Genomic DNA, 17,448 nt, shown 5'->3' on the forward strand with positions numbered 1-17,448 from the left:
ACTTATGCTTGCATCAGAGTAGGCTACCTACATCACAGGGGTGCAACACTTCCTGGACCCTGCATGAATGCGGAATACTTTGTGCATCGGGCTGCTCTTGCAACACAATACACATACATCTAAATACAAAAAATATGCACACATCATATCGTTCTATATAACTAGCATACAAAAGAAAATACATATACCATACACATGTTATACACCTGACATCTTGTTGTCGTGTAGGCATACCATGAAGCGTTTACTACCGTCTTGACCGTATGTAGGTATTCTGTTGTAACTCTCAAGTTCTAATTAGTTATATATAAAAACAAATACAGTTACATATATCAAGTTGATATAGCAACATTAAAGATCAATAAGAGATACTAAAATATTACAGCAAGCATACTTGGACATTCGAAAAAATAAACTGAAAATATATAAAGATACAAAAGATATACACTAAACGTACATCCAAACTGAACATCCAGTTCTTCCTTATTTCTGTTTATCAAACTACTTATGGTAGAATACAATCTTACCATCATCCGCTGTGATAAAAGTATGTTATAATTCGGCATGTTGTTTTATTTCTTTTCAAAGAAATGTGAATGTCCCCTTTGCATTCATCCTGTTAGTATTATTCCAGTGTTCAACAAGTTGCCTCATGAACTCTAGTAGCGGCAATGCTGGCAGCTATTTGGCATCCTTATTCGTTGCGTACACTAGCTCTACAATATTTGAAGTCATTGTCCAAGTTTTATTCACCTTTGAACGTGCCCGAGATCTACCTAGAGTACCCAAGGTTGAACAAGTTGTCGTTCACCCTTTTATCTATCTATTCACCCTTTACCATGTGTTGATTAAACTCTTCTAAACTGTATGCTCTAGCCATGACAAAGTCTAAACCCCTTATCTTGTGATGACTCCGCTAGTATTTAGGCCTAATGTTGTTACCATAGATGACACATACATACACAGTGAGGCACCCGCATCATACACCATTGACGTCACCTTCATAATACTCGCAGCCTATCGCACGTATTTGCGCTTTCACCAAAAGCCTTTCTGAATATCTCAAAGAACCACCTCCATGAGACGCCATTCTCCGGATCAACAATGTATGCGAGCGGCACTATGCTGCCTGTGCAAATAAACAAGTCATATAAGTATAAAATTTACTACCATACAACTAACATACAAATCTACAATTACATACACAAAAATCCAATTTACACAGAAATATAAGTAATATACAGGTGTACATGTTGTGTTTAAATGTTGAGAAACATCACCTGCTGCATACATTGTACTAGTTGTACTACCATACAATTAACCAACAGATATACAAGTGACATAGACCTATAAATAACATATATAGTTATACAATAAAAATACACAGTTATATATGCCTTTTTTATAAACTCACCTGTTGTATTCATTGTGCTAGCTACAAGTTAGGTCCCCTTGTAGATGGCTTTAAGGAAGCTACCATCAACTACCACGATAGGCCTACAAGACTCCCATCCCATTATTGATGGGTAGAGAGCTAAAAATGCATACATAAAGTATCTATCCTCTGATTTGTGCAAGCTCACAACTGAACGATTAAGACTTTCTCTAAAACAGGTAACTAGCTAAGAAGCTTGCCGTAGGACTCACTGAATCCACTTAAAACAATTGAATTGCCCTCTCCGTTACTCTCCAAGTTCACATGTAGGTTAACGTTACACCTTAATCCTTCTTCATGTCTATTATTATGTCCTTTGGCATGTATCGTCTTTGGGTCTGAACATTTGTCCATGAAAACACTCCCAACTACATTGGTTGTTGCTTGACGCTGTGTATAGATCTTATTCTTCAACAAGCATGTGTGGACAACGTAGAATTTGAACATTCTCGATTCATTCAGGCTTGAAGACCAAAAATGCCACACGCAATTCTCGCTAATGCATACAAGGGAATAGCTACACAAAATAAATTTATCCACTGTTAAATTAAACATACATTATATTGTACCTCGTATATCCCATTTATAATCCAATATTAAAATCCTACAAAGACGAAAGGCAAAAGTGAGGCCAATTGAAGCATGCTGAATATAAAGCAATATCAGGAAAAAAGTTCTGCACTTAATATCCAACTTTAATGTTCAGTATTACCTCTCTTTCCCATTTTTGAGAGACTTTTGGTCATCTACAAGACTACAACTCTAGCACACAAACCAATGATACAATGTATTAGAAACTCAGCCTAGGCCCGTCAAATGTTTACCTGCCTTGAATTAAGTAAAGTTATGCCGCAAAATGAAAACACCCTTTGGTCCTCTCTGATAGGTGCTGTATCTATTGAAAATATATCAAAAATTAACATTTGGAAATCATACTAACAATTAATGTGCATAAGACATGTAAAGAGTTACAGAAATAGAAAGATTAATGTGCATAAGACATGTATAGAGTTACAGAAATAGAAAGAGCTAATGTAACACTGGAAATAATATGAACATAACCACTAGTTTTAATTCTTGTAATATAAGATGTAACTTCTGTACATAACCACCATTTTCAGAGATCCAACAACTCTCAAACAAGTAAGAAACAATAAAAGTAGTTTTTTCTGTTTCTTCCTGCTTTCTTGGATATTCAAGAGTATTTAACATGTGATAACAAAGAAACTTCTGAAAAATAGTATTGTTAGAAAGAAGGGAGAAATTGTCACAATATGGAAAGCCAATGGTCTTCTGTAGACTCAAAACATCAAGCAAAGGGATCCCCAAAGAAAATCACGGTCTCTGGTTCACTCAGAAGAAGATACTGATTCTTAGATTTTTTCCATTTAAAAAGAAAACCAGTCTCTGGTTCACTCAGAAGAAGATACTGATTATTAGATTTTTTCCATTTATAAGGTAAAAGAAGTTTTATTAATAGTGAGGAAAATTGTTGTATAGAAGCAGTATACCAAAAGGCAGAGAATTTACAACATAATATATTCTCTACAAACAATGCCCGATCTTTTCTATACACTGGAATTTTCATGGGTGCACCAAAAAGAAACTAGAAAAGAGAAGCTATTCATCAAATGTACATAGTCGTTCCCAATCCCATCAAAAGCTCTCCTATTTCTTCCCTTCTACAGGACCCAAACAAGTACTAGTGAGGCAACATCCTAGGCTCTTCAACTTCTCATCCTTCTTCCAAATTTCCAGCTAGAGAGTGCCTCCTTCACTGCATCTAACATCACCCATTGCATCCCAAACTATCTTTCTAGTCCTCAAAGCTTCCTAGCTCCCTAGAGAAAATGTGTATGTTTCCACAAACGAGGCCAATCAGAGACCCCAAAAAAAAAGAAAAAAAGAGAGGCCTAGTCAGAGAAAGAAGGAAAAAGGAAAAGGGATCAAGTTATAGCTTCATCAGCAATAATCAATAATTTGGGAGAGATAGACCCCCTTGATAATGGACCCTGATCTTAATTCACTCTCTTGGGTTTGACAATGACAAGAATTATATGACTAGAAGAAGGCATAAGTTAGAGAGTCCAACGTTGTAGCCTCAGGTTACTTTTCCATATAAATAAGCGAGTAATTCATTTGACCATTCAACTTTCATACCACATTACATAGTGCAACAACAAACAAACAGAAAACAAGATTTAAGAATGACTCACCAGAAAGGGAGCATCCAATGTAAAATGTCTACCTCATTACTGCACTGGGGTGTTGATTTTGTGGACTCTCACAGCTTTCTGTAATCCATCAATTACGTACTTGCATGTCAGCTGATTTGGCACAAAACCCACTTTCCTCATTTTATCTTGAAATTTCAACAATTTGGCAATATCACATTCAGCGATTAGAAGCCTGATAATTGCGTTGTAACAAACTGTGTCAAATATTCCAAATTCTTGAGCAAAGAAGCTTAACAGCGATTGCGCCTCACAGAAATTGTTTTCTCTGCAATGCCCATTTACTAAAGCTCGACAAACTTCAATATCAGGCGGCACATCAAAATCAGTCATTTCTCTCATCAAGGAATTAGCCTCCATGCTTCGGCTTAATTTACACAAACTCTTAATTATAGCTCTATATGTACATATATCGGGCTTCAAATCTTTTAACACCATCTCAGCTTTCAAACACAAGGCCTCATCAGGGAAATTCCATCTGCAGAAAGATTCAATCAACTCCCTATAGACCATATTGTTAGGCTCATATCCATTGCCAGATACTCGATCCAATAGAGCCTTGGCTGCAAATGGTCGAGTCTCCATACAAAGAGCAGCAATTAGATAGTTGTATATATCATGAGATACTACAAATCTAAACCTTTGAAGCTCTGTGACTAAATTCACAGCGGAAACTAGGTTATCCTGATTTTGATATCCTTGTACAAGAACCGAACAAGTGAACTTATCAGGGTACATCCCTTCTCCAATCATGTCATGCAAAAGAAACCGTGCTTCTTGCATCATCCCCTCTTTGCAATAACCACAAATAAGAGTGTTATACAAAATAAGATCTGGTTTTAACCCTCTGTCAGCCATTCTCAGGAACAACTGATGAGCATCTCTCACATTTCCTTTCCTACAAAAGCCATTTATCAAACTAGTGTATGTGAACAAATCTGGTAATACGCCTCTAATGTACATAATTTGATACAAGTAGACTGCATCTTTCAATCTTTCTTTCCTACAATAGCTACTAACTAATGTATTATATGTAACTATATCAGGTTGAAACCCTTCTTCTTCCATTTTCTCCAAGAAATCATTGACCTTGTTCGCATCTTCATCCTTGCACAAGACAAGAGTTAATATATTGAAGGTACACGAATTTGGGTGCACTCCTATTCTTTCCATTTCAGCATATACTTCCCAACATTTTTTACTATAATTTAACTTTGAAAGACCATTTAAAAGACAGTTTATGGTAATAACAGTCGGGTACATACCATGCTTCACCGTCTTTCTAAAAGCTCTAAAACCATCTTTCACCATATTCACCTTGAGAAAAGCCTTAATTAGCATATCAAACACAACAGGGTCCCAATTGCATACACCACTAGCTGAAAGCAAACTCTCAAACACATCTACGCTGACCGGTCCATCTCTCTTCAAATTAACCAATTCAGACAAAATTTTCATTGCTTGTGAAAAGTTTTTTGACCAAGTCAATATATGAATAACAAGACAGTAGTTTTGAGTGTTAGGTTTGACACCTAAATCAGTCTTGACCCAGTTGAAGAAGCTAAGAGCGGTAGATGAATCAGACTGGCATCTCAACAGGACCCTTGAGATTTCAGTGTTACGGAGATAACCAATAAGCCCATGATTTTCGATGGTTTTCTGAAGAAGGACCAAATGGCCATTGTTTTTGTTCTTTAGTGCCGAGCATATCAGACTAACAATGTTTTGAGGGTTTTGGGTTTCAGGTAGAAAGTTGTGAAGGGAGTTTGAAATGGGTCTGGACCCATTATTTACTGTTAAAGTTTGGAGAAAATTTGATGATGACAATGATGTAAAATTCAATCTTGACTGCAAATTCTTGAAATCAATTAATAAATTTCTACTCGAACATGTGTATTTGATTGATTTCTGAGTTAGATTCATGGAAATATGCAAAAAAAATGGAACTATACTTCAGCAAGAAAAGCTCAATTTAGACAGAGAAAATTACCGAAGGTAAACAGGAGAATGAAATCTGTAGTTTCTGGTTCTACCATTTCCTCAAAATTCAAATTTAAGGAGAACGGAGGAGTAAAGAAGGACTGCGACTCTGTCTGTTGCACTCGGTTTGGATAGTGGAGCCAAAATTCTATTCTATAGGCGTTTGGAATTTTCCACTTCAGCTAAATATTGTCCTGAATTCTCGAGTGGCTCGTAGTGCCATTGGGGGTTAACAGTTAACTAATCTCTCCATTTCAATTCAGAGGACACAGACTCGCCACAAAATTTAAGAAAAAAATAATTTATTTTTGAAAGTCGTGGTCTTAAAAGTTTAAGGAGCAATGATATTTGTGTGGTTATAAAAGCTTATTATTATTAAGGGTAAAATAATTAAACTAAAGAGTTTAAAGTTAAACTACTTCCAAATTTAGAAATGTGTCATTCATTTTGGAACAGACTAATACTTACGTGAACCTATTTTCTTTTTGATCTATTCCAAAAAGAATGATCAGTTTCTAAATTTAGAAACAATTTAGCTTAGACTTTCAATTCTATTTTTAATGAGAAACTTTTATAACCACACAAATACTCTGGATTCCTCTTTGACTTGTTTAGGACCACAAATTCAAAAACTGTTTATTTTTTCTTAAATTCCGTGTTCAGTCAAACAAGTTCACATAAATTAGAACATTGAGAATACTAATATACAAGCAATATTTGCACTCTTTTGCAACAGCCTGAAGGGAAAAAAACTTCCGCAGAAAAAAGAGCAAGTGCTTGTTGCTGAGGAGGAGACATTAGGGCATGCCATAAGCCAAGTAACATGTAGGGAAGGAGTCCGAAACCTAAATAATGAGTTTTGGGACTCAAAATACTTTATACAGTTAAAAAAAAGAGTTACCTTTCTAACTAAAATGCAGTATTATATTGTGTTTTACTTTAAAGGCTAGCAGTATTATACTGCATTTTAGGAAAGCACAGTATTATACTGTGTTTTTCCCTTTAAAATATAAGTCTCCTTCTTCCCCACGACAGAAACCAGAAGGTTTCAATTAAAAAAACAAACATCTTTCCAGCCGTCCCCCCACCCCCGATTTAAAAAAAAATCGATTGGACTTCACCCATCACACAAAAAGTGAAGATTGTAGGTCCCGCATTCAACCCAAGTCTTCGATTGTTGTGGTTTCCTCGTTTCGGGCTCAAAATTTCAAATTTTCTAAAAACATAAATCGAGGTATTCCGATTTAGTTTATGTCGAAACTCGTACAATAATGCATATTTGTTGTCTTGAATGTGTTTCCACGTTGTTTTGTGTTTTGTTTGCGATTAAATTTGTATGTTATTTTTATCCGGATTAAATTATTAGTGTTTAAAAAAATAGTTAAAAGTTGAGAAATAATTTTTCTTGTTAATAAAAATGTTCATAAATTTCTTTTACTGTTTTATATGTAATTTCGTGAATGTTATGTTATTAAAATATGTTTGTTATTTTTATTTAGTTTATATTATTTATTTGCTTAAAGAATAGTGCTCTTTTAGCGTAGTAAAATATAGAGCCTTATAGCATAGTAAAATAGAGCGTTTTAACGTAGTAAAATATAGAACCTTTTAGTGTAGTAAAATATAGAGCCTTTTAACGTAGAATCTCTGTAGTTTAAGTATCTACTAACTACAAACTCTATCCAATTACACTTTACAAACATTAATTATTTAATTTATAAAACAAACACACAGAACTAACAAATTAATATATGTTGTCAAATTAAATATCGAGCGTGGAACTCATAGATATATACTCTGCCCAATTAAAAATTAATTATTTAATTTATAAAACTAACAAAATTGTAAAAATATTGAAATCGACACACATAAGAATTCAGGATAGCTTGGTGCTACTGGTCAAATATCGAGCCTGGAACCCATAGATATATACTCTGTCCAATTAAATAATTAAATATTAATTATTATAACGCAAACAAAATTGTAAAAATATTGAAATTGACACACATATGAATTCAAGATAGCTTGGTGCTACTGAGCCTCAAATATCGAGTCTCGAACCCATAGTTATATACTCTGTCCAATTAAATAATTAAATATTAATTATTATAACACAAACAAAATTCTAAAAATATTAAAATTGGCACACATAAGAATTCACGATAGCTTGGTGCTACTAGGCCTCAAATATCGAGCATGGAACCCGTTGATATATACTCTGTCCTATTAAATAATTACATATTAATTATTATAATACACACAAAATTCTAAAAATATTGAAATTGACACAATAAGAATTCAGGATAGCTTGGTGCTACTGGACCTCAAATATCAAGCCTGGAACCCATAGATATATACTCTGTCCAATTAAATAATTAAATATTAATTATTATAACACAAACAAAATTCTAACAATATTGAAATTGACACACATAAGAATTTAGGATAGCTTGGTGCTACTGGGCCTCAAATATCGAGCTTGGAACCCATAAATATATACTATGTCCAATTAACTAATTAAATATTAATTATTATAACATAAACAAAATTCTAAAAATATTGAAATTGACACACATAAGAATTCAGGATAGCTTGGTGCTACTGGACCTCAAATATCGAGCATTGAACCCATAGTTATATACTCTGTCCAATTAAATAATTAAATATTAATTACTAAAACTAACACACACTTAATATTGTTTAATTTATAGTAGATGAGATGGACGTGCCGCCTGTGCATCCTGGACCTATCTCGGATGAGATATTAGTGTTACAGGTCGATCATAGGTCCGCCAACGTATGGGAGGGAGAGCTAGTGGGCAGACTCTCCGCGCCAGGAGAGTGGACAGCGTGTGGGACTTTATCAGGGAGAGAGGTTTCCATTCCTGCTAGTCCAGCACCTGCGTGATATGGGCTTCTATAGGATTTTTAAGATTGGGCGGCTACAGCTTGACTGGTCTCTGATCACAGCGTTGATAGAGCGCTGGCGACCGGAGACACACACTTTCCACCTGCTCATTGGCGAGGCCACCATCACGCTTCAGGATGTTCAGGTTTTATATGGGCTTCCTGCTGATGGACTGGCCATTGAACTGCCTCAGTATATGAGATCTATGACGCGTGCCCAATATTTGGACTTACTGCAGCAGTTCACTGGTTTCAGGCCATATGGTGAGGCTGCAGCTTCAGGGGGCAGTCGCATTTCTGTGACAGTTATCAGGCAGCATTTGGCGGTATTACATCCCGACATCACCGGTGAGACAAAGGATCTACATATTCACCGGTACACGAGGTTGGCACTTCTCCTTCTTTTTTGGGGTGTCTTGTTCCCTAACACTTCGGGAAATCTAGTGAGTATGCGATTTCTACATCATCTTCAGCAGCTAGATAAGTTACCCCAGTACAGCTGGGGTGCTGCTGTTCTCGATTACCTATACAAGAGTATGTGCCGGGCTAGCATAGGCACCTAGAGCGACGTATGTGATTTTCTGCCGCTTCTACAAGTGACAACATATTCGAATACTCTATTCATTACTTCCAATTCTATATAGTCAAAATGACTCTTAAATTTTCTGTCGACCTTATATGTTAGGTTTGGGCCTGGGAGTGGTTCCTGCCGTTGCACCCACCTCTACCAGCATTACCTCCGGATGTATCACCTCCGTTACTCCCTCTAGCTAGGAGGTGGGTTCTCCAGCGTGGAAACTACCGAGCCATTGATGCTCATCATGATCTCCCCCTTGTCAGGGATGTGTTGGATATGCTGGAGGCCACACATGTAAATATGTACCTAAACTTACTTGTTATAAATTCACTTGTGTTGTGCATACTCACTTTTATGTTATTATTTGATAGTTCATCTGGACGCCATACAGTGACGAGTTGATAGCTGGCCTGCCCGATTATTGCTCGATCGACTGACTGATTTAGAGCACTTCCGTCCCGCTGATGTGCCTCGATGTTGTGGAGCATCATGCCACAGAGCGGGTACTTTATCAGTTTGACCATACGCAGACTATACCGAGGGAGCCTACATGAAAGGCTACACATTATTAGTAGGATAATCGTTCGAGGGTGGACGACGCATTTGTAGTATGGCTAGAGGCGCAAGTCCATACTTGGGAGCAGCAACAGGACCTGATTCCACCACCACCTTCACAGATCCAGGCAACGACTATTGCGATGTATACATCATGGTACCGCCGTCACACCCGACTGATGATCGGGAACCCCGTTCATCAAGCTGGCGGTCGGTTCACACCATACCCCGGGAGGCACGAGGCACTGGTATGTTTCTGTTGGAACCCATACTTATAACTATGATATAGCGTTATATAATTAATATTTTAAATGTTGTGCAGGCTATTGGTCATCGTTTATTCTACCGGTCGGGACTAGAGATACAACAACATACCGACAATCCTGCAGTCGCTGAGTATGACCAGTAGGTGGTAGAGCTGGCTCTCCGGACACTACAGCGAGCCAGAGAGAATGAGAGGTTAAACCACACTACTAAGTATGTGGTGCCAGAGCAATACCATCGGGGTAGGCTTGTCGCACAAGGTAGGGGTCGGGCACGAGCCAGGGCTGTCTCACGAGGCGGGGGTGCCCCACAGGGTCATGGGGGATGACGATGAGGTGGTCCCCAGCAAGGGGGCGTTGAGGCACCTATTGATCCACCTGATGAAGATCTTGGAGATGATCAGCCGGGTTACATCCCTTAAATAGACGAGCCTTCCAGCAACATGCCGTCGTACAGCCTTCAGCTGGAGCTGCCAGAATCGCAGGTCACCCCGTCAGGTCCATTGTTGATCACGGGTACATTCGACGGAGATGTAGATCAGTTCTTTTCAGGCCCATCTACCGTAGCTGAGGATCGGCCGACCCGAGACGGGGATGGTGGGTGTAGGTTGAGTTTTGGCTCATCCCTGGTGGTTGATGCGGATGTATCACAAGTGCAGGTATGTTTGTATTACTGTTAAATTTTAATTTGTTTTTTTTCTTAATGATTTGTCATAAATTAATTTTTAATTTTCTTATTAAGGCTTCGTCCCAGCCCATCACGGAGCCCACTTTATGCGATGATTGTCGCGTCCCCTTTTTTTCGCGAAATCGGGTTTATGACATTTGGTATATGACAACTCGTTCCTTTTGGGAACTGGGTTTTGCATTTATTAAGAGTCGCCACCTAATGATTTAAGGTGCATTAGGACACCAATAGGGTTCAATTCTAAGTTTCTTTGGAATAACCAGAGATAGGGTAAGAGCTTGAAATTATCCCAAGGGGAAGGTGTTAGGCACCCCTTAGGATCCACTAGTGTGGTTCCTGTCCAGACAATTTATTGTGAATTTCTGCAATTAACAAGTAACAGATAAGACTCACATAAGAGGGGATTTAGATTAAACACATAAGAGAAGGGATAAATAAAAGAAGAGTTTTGAAAAGAAGTTTGCAAATAAAAGGGAAGGGGTCCTATGTTTATATTTAATATGGATCACATCAATGCGATACCTGGTATGACACTCCTCAAAAGAGGGGATACACGTGATATTAGCGCACCATTCATCATATCCATATCTACCCTTCCCACCCCGTTAAGGTATTAACTCACAGATTGGTTTCGATTACTATTGCATGCTATTTACCCGTCCCATTCCTATCAGTCCCGGAGGAGCTTAGGACTACTATTCCTAAAGGGGAGGGATATCAGGCTAATTTTTGGTTTCAAAGGGTGAAAATCTAAGGCGACATACAAAACACATATACTGCATGTTGGGGAAGCATATAAATAGGTAAAGGCCCATGTACACCTCCTCAAACAAAACACATAAATAGCATGACTTGCACATACTTTTTTAGGTCTGATTAAAATACTAAAGACGAGGGGAGTCTGATTATTGAGGCAGACATGTTTATTACATAACTCAAATAAGAAGTTCGAATCAGGCCTGCCTGCTGGTTGTAGCAATTAACAAAAGCAGATTCAATTCTCTAAGGCTTGCCTAAGTGTTTTAGGTGAGGTCCTATAGATATGATATCTAATTGATTCAGAATGTGGTGAAATAGTAACAACTTAAAGCGAATTATTTGAGATCCTATAGGCATGCTTGCTAAACCTCGTTAACTAGAGAAGGAAAGTTGTTTAAAACTGGTTCAGAATCGAACTAATTTTAAATTGAACTAGTTTCAGATTCTGTAGGCGATGGTATCTAATATTGCTGATTTTAAAGGAGAGGGGAAATGGTGATTGGGAGATAACCACTAGCATCTCACAGAGTTAATAACTTCATACAAGGGGGTCAGGGGTTGGAAATCCATTGCAAGGAGCCTATATACTTAGGCACAGGTTAGCTTTGGGCATGCACAACAATGTGAAGTGCTGACATGCCTGTAAACTAATCAGAACATACAATATATAAGAGAAACATGGAGGTTATGATCCCAGGGGAATCAGGTTTGGGTCTTGCACAACAATGTCCAATGCTGTCATGCGCCAAACCAACCACAATTATTAAACACATTGGGGTAGAGGTTTAAGATTCACAAGTCATGATACATTAATTCTGAATAGGAAAAATTGAAATTACAGCATGCTTAATAATGGTACTGAGTTAAATACAAATAGTAGACAAACAAGAATGCAAGAAACAGTAAATAAGCATGTTGTTGTTGGTGCAGAAGCTTAATTAGAACATACCAGTAAGAAATGCGAATGCAGAGAAAAATAAGCAAGTTTCCCACAGCCTAGCCTTGGCTTTCAGCCGTCTAGGTAAGGCAGCAATACAAGTAGTAACAGAGAAAAGAGAGAGATTTAGTGGGGTGTGTGTCTGAACTCAAGTGTTTTATGCCTTGTGTTTGTGTGTTTGAAAGAAAAGAAGTGCAAGGTATTTATAGCTTTCTGAAAACGAGTAAGAGAGAAATAATAAGCTGCAAACATGGAAACAATCACAATTCAGAATCAATTATACAAGTGATTGCCTTTAATTAAGGGATCACTTGCTTAACGAGCGGTGACAGGTTTAAAATAAGGAAAGAAATCAATTTGTAAGCAGGCTGACAGTTGCCGTAAAAGAAGTAGTAAAACATTAAGTAAGCAATCGAGTCTAGGTATAGAAATATTCTAATTTCGGAAAGGATTCAGTAAGGCAAAACAGGAAAAGAAATCAATTAACCTTAATAGGTGAGTGAAATCAGAATTTCACAAAGGAAAAGTTTGAAATCAGTCACAAGTTTGAAGATCAATCAAAGAAGGAAACTCAGCATATAAATAGAGTGCACAAACACTATACATGCGAGGCCAAGCCTATTGGCAAAACAAAATAGCATGCAATAGTAGCACAAAATTCAGTAGATGGCAACATTCGAAGCATGATAGTCCAGTAGGTCAAGTCTTATTGAGTCAGTAGTGAAGCAAACATAGAATATCAAAAGCATGCGAAGATATCACAATAGCAGGTGAGGAAAACCCCTTTTAAAAAATTAGGGTTTCGAGCATAATCAAGTTTTAGAGAAGATAGAAACCCATAATCAGAAAAATCATACAAAGGGATAAGAGGTTTCGAAATAAAGAACTTCAAATCGAGCCATGTACTTAAACGAACAGTCTTAGACCCAAAGCCATAGGATTTTCAACAATAGAAGAGTTTCAAAAGAGGATAAACAAACAAATCAGACAAAACTCAAGCAAACACGCATTCGTCTAATAAACAGTCAAAAAATATTAGGGGTTTTAACATGCAAACTTAGGTAGAAGAACGATGTGAGCAAACATAGCAAAACATGTCAAAAAAAAATCAGAGAAACATTTTTAAATAACTCAACAAGAAAACCCCAATCGGAAATGATAAAGAGTTTTGAAAGCAAAGTTTTAAAGAAACTTCGAGAAAAACACTTAAAAGTTCAAAGCAAGCATAGATCTGAAGCAGATCTGAAAGAAATCGAAAGAACCTTAGAGATTTGGGTTTCAGAAGAACCCCAAGTGATGAGAAAGGCCTTGAAAACCATCGATCTAAGCAGAAAAGTCAAAAGTCTGACTCGAATAGCCATGGCTGGCCGGAGAAAGGTCAGAGACGACCGGAAAATAGTCATCGAGCAAAGACTAGACCAAGCCCCTTTAGAATCTGGTCATGAGACCACAAAAACGAACAAGTAGAGGCCATGAGAGGCTGATACAGGTCTTAGATGATCCTGGAGAGCCATGGATTAGGGCGGATTAGGGTGGCGGCGGCTAGGGTTTGAGGGTGTTGTAGAGAGGATTTAAGAGAGGAGGGGGAATTAGAGGCAGTGTATGGTGGAAAATGGTAGGGTTTAGGGGGTCGTTTGGGATTAATTAAGGTAAGGGGGTCTGGTGGCCGTTGATCATTTTGATCATTTTATATTGTAATGAACAATATAAAATAAAATAGTTATTCTATATATAAAAGTCAAATTGGTAAAAATACAAACCTGAATCAATAATGATAAAATAGTGGTAGAGAAAAGGCATTCTAAAATAAATTAATTTTTTAATTAATCATTTGTTTCATTTCAATTCATTTCAACACATGACAGATCTCTATATTTTTTATATATTAAATTAGTTTAGTAAAATATTAACTCAACATTAATCCTTTTTAGATCTTTGCATCATTAGCTATCAAGTTTTTCTATGAGCTATAGGGCAAACTTCTTTGAAATGTCACGACCCAAAATCCCTCCCGAAGGAGTCGTGATGGTACCTAGTCTCTAAAACTAGTTAAGCCTAACATTAACAAAAATAACGATAATATTTACTAACATCGAACAAATTTCAAATAAAAAACTCTGTACCATTTACAATCTCAAAACCGGTAGTACAAGTCATAAGCCTTTCTAGGAGTAATTATACATAATGAATACATCACTGTTCCGGAACAAAAGGAAATAATGGAAATAAATACAATAGAAGGTGACTTCGGAGCCTGCGAACGCCCATCAGGTGTACCTTGAAGTCTCTAGCCCCACCAAGCATAAGTCTCAAAACTAACTTGATCTGAAGTACCTGGTTCTGCATAAAAAGATATGTAGAAGTGTAGTATGAGTACACCACGATGGTACCTAGTAAGTATCAAGCCTAACCTCTGTAGAGTGGTTAAGATACCTACCGAACATATAACCCGAGCAGGAAATGACATAAAGCTAACAAGATAAGGATATCAAAATAATGCCAATAGCGTGAATAAATCAAATTACAACAGTAATGACGATAAGGGGAAAATACGAATGGCAACGAGAATTAACCAAGTAATTAAACAACAACATATTTGGGATGCAGAAAAATGTATATGTGCTCAAGTAAGAAAAAATATGTCAACTCAACCAAACAAATTGTTTCTAATACACGATTCCAATAATTTCATTTCTCGTAATCTCATACCATAAACCACAACTTCCCATCCTTTAACACACACGACACATTGTGCCCACATCTCTCCATCTCACTTTGTATGGAGAAATCAACGTGCTACTCAGTACATAATATCCGTGTCAATTTCTAATTAAGATATTCAAGAGATTCCATTTATATATCATAAAGTAAATTTACAGTTTCTAAACCTGTCACGACCCTAAAATCGACTCGATCATGATGGCGCCTATCGTGGAACTAGGCCAGCGACACAATTCCCGAATCAAATCATTATTTAGTAAAAGTAATTTTAAGCCATTAATTAGCAATAAATCTCATAATATAAGCCTAAATAATCAGTGCGGAATAAATACATAAGTCCGACATCTGGGTGTCACCAGTCATGAGCATCTACTACAACTGTTCTGAGGACATCAAGGCCAATATGGCCGGGAAAATCACAAAAATACACTAAGGAAGAATAAAGGAGGGAGAAAAGCAGGGCTGCGATCGCCAGGCAACCACCTTGCTATATCTGATGAACCTTCCACTAAGTATCAACACCCGCCATCGGATTCAGAAATACCTGTATCTGCACACAAGGTGCAGGGAGTAATGTGAGTACACCAACTCAATAAGTAATAAGAGTAAATAAAGACTGAGCAGTAAGAAAATACATAATCCATATCATAACACCACAGTGAGTACAATGTGTTTCCAAAGCAGTATATAGATCAAATCATTTCGTTCAAAGTCAAGCTCAGTTTCAGTAAAACCTTTTCTTTTAAAAAAACATCTTTCAATATCCAGTGTTGTAACAATTATAGGGGTATCAAGTTACTTAGCCATACCATGAAAGTCTAGGAGAGGGTGGTGGAGGTGAGGGTGAGGAAGACGACGTCTATATCTGATAATCAGTTTGGGTTCATGTCGGGCCGCTCCACTACGAAAGCTATCCACCTTATTAGGAGGTTGGTGGAACAGTACAGGGATAAGAAGAAGGATCGACACATGGTGTTTATTTACTTGGAGAAAGCATATGATAAGGTTCCTAGGGAGGTGCTCTGGAGATGTCTTGAGGCGAAGGGCGTGCCAGTAGCCTACATACGAGCGATCAAGGACATGCATGATGGAGCTAAGACTAAGGTTAGGACTGTGGAAGGCGACTCGGAGCATTTCCTGGTTATTATGGGATTACACCAAGGCTCTGCGCTTAGCCCGTTCTTGTTTGCCTTGGTGATGGATGCTTTGACACACCATATTCAAGGGGAGGTTCCATGGTGTATGTTATTTGCTGATGACATAGTTCTAATTGACGAGACGAGGGCTGGTGTTAACGAGAGATTGGAGGTTTGGAGATAGACTCTCGAGTCTAAGGGTTTCAAATTGAGCAGGTCTAAGACAGAGTACCTAGAGTGCAAGTTTAGCACTGAGTCGAGGGAAGTAGGCGGAGATGTGAGGCTTGGGTCACAGGTCATCCCTAAGAGAGATAGCTTCAAGTACCTTGGGTCGATGATTCAGGGGGACGGAGAGATCGACGAGGACATCACTCACTGTATAGGGGCGGGCTGGATGAAATAGAGGCTTGCATCTAGAGTCTTGTGTGACAAGAAAGCGCCATCGATACTCAAAGGTAAGTTTTATAGGGCTATGATTAGACCGGCTATGCTGTATGGGGCAGAGTGTTGGCTGATTAAGAACTCCTATATCCAGAGGATGAAAGTAGCAGAGATGCAGATGTTGAGGTGGATGTGCGGGCCCACTAGGATAAACAATATTAGGAATGAAGATATTCGAAGGAAGGTGAGCGTAGCCCCTGTGGATGACAAGATGCGGGAAGCGAGGTTCAGATGGTTCGGGCACGTGCAAAGGAGAAGCCTTGATGCACCGGTAAGGAGGTGTGAGCGGTTGACCGTGGTGGGTACGAGAAGAGGTAGAGGGAGACCTAAGAAATATTGGGGAGAGGTGATCAGACAAGACATGGTATGACTGCAAATTTTCGAGGACATGGCCCTTGATAGGAAGGCCTGGAGGTCAAGCATTAGGGTTGTAGGATAAGGGTAGTAAAGCTTTCCTTACTTCATACCGGGGGTAAGGCGGGGTTAGATTAGGGTTGATCTTAGATGGCTTGTAGTTTATGTTGAACCCACACTATTCTTGTTGTTTATCTTAGCCCCGGGCCTTAGATTCTGGTTACTGTTATTGCATGTCATTCATCTTTTGGTTTTTATGCTTCTGTTACTATTACGGTTTCTACTGGAGTTACTAATGAATTCTCTTTTCTTGTTTTTTATTTTATTTTTGTCTTTCTGAGTTGAGGGTCTATTAGAAATAGCCTCTCTGCCCCTATCGGGGCAGGGGTAAGGTCTGCGTACACATTACCCTCCCCAGACCCCACTATGTAGGATTTTACTGGGTAGTTATTGTTGTTGTT

At 38.0% G+C, this 17,448-nt stretch overlaps 1 protein-coding gene across 20 annotated transcripts; it reads right to left on the reverse strand.

Moving 5' to 3' along the window:
• Positions 1-408: 408 nt before the first annotated feature.
• On the reverse strand, positions 409-5,880 carry LOC104232153 (pentatricopeptide repeat-containing protein At5g40400). 20 transcript variants are annotated; one of them, XR_011407632.1, is made up of 4 exons: positions 3,652-5,879; positions 2,264-2,330; positions 2,005-2,039; positions 409-1,129 (listed from the first exon to the last, which is right to left on the reverse strand). XR_011407632.1 is itself a non-coding variant. In XM_009785278.2 (2 exons), exon 1 carries the CDS (start codon positions 5,590-5,592, stop codon positions 3,688-3,690), a length of 1,905 nt encoding a protein of 634 aa, XP_009783580.1. In that variant the 5' UTR covers positions 5,593-5,880; the 3' UTR covers positions 409-1,129; positions 3,684-3,687. The 20 variants fall into 20 exon arrangements, 4 of the variants coding, with proteins under 4 accessions (XP_009783580.1, XP_009783577.1, XP_070030649.1 ...); XR_011407633.1 differs by having other exon boundaries at positions 1,993-2,039; XR_712271.2 differs by lacking the exon at positions 2,005-2,039 and adding an exon at positions 1,415-1,952 and having other exon boundaries at positions 2,260-2,330.
• Positions 5,881-17,448: the final 11,568 nt, after the last annotated feature.

This window comes from Nicotiana sylvestris, chromosome 5 (genome assembly GCF_000393655.2).
Source record: "Nicotiana sylvestris chromosome 5, ASM39365v2, whole genome shotgun sequence".
Lineage (NCBI taxonomy): Eukaryota > Viridiplantae > Streptophyta > Magnoliopsida > Solanales > Solanaceae > Nicotiana > Nicotiana sylvestris.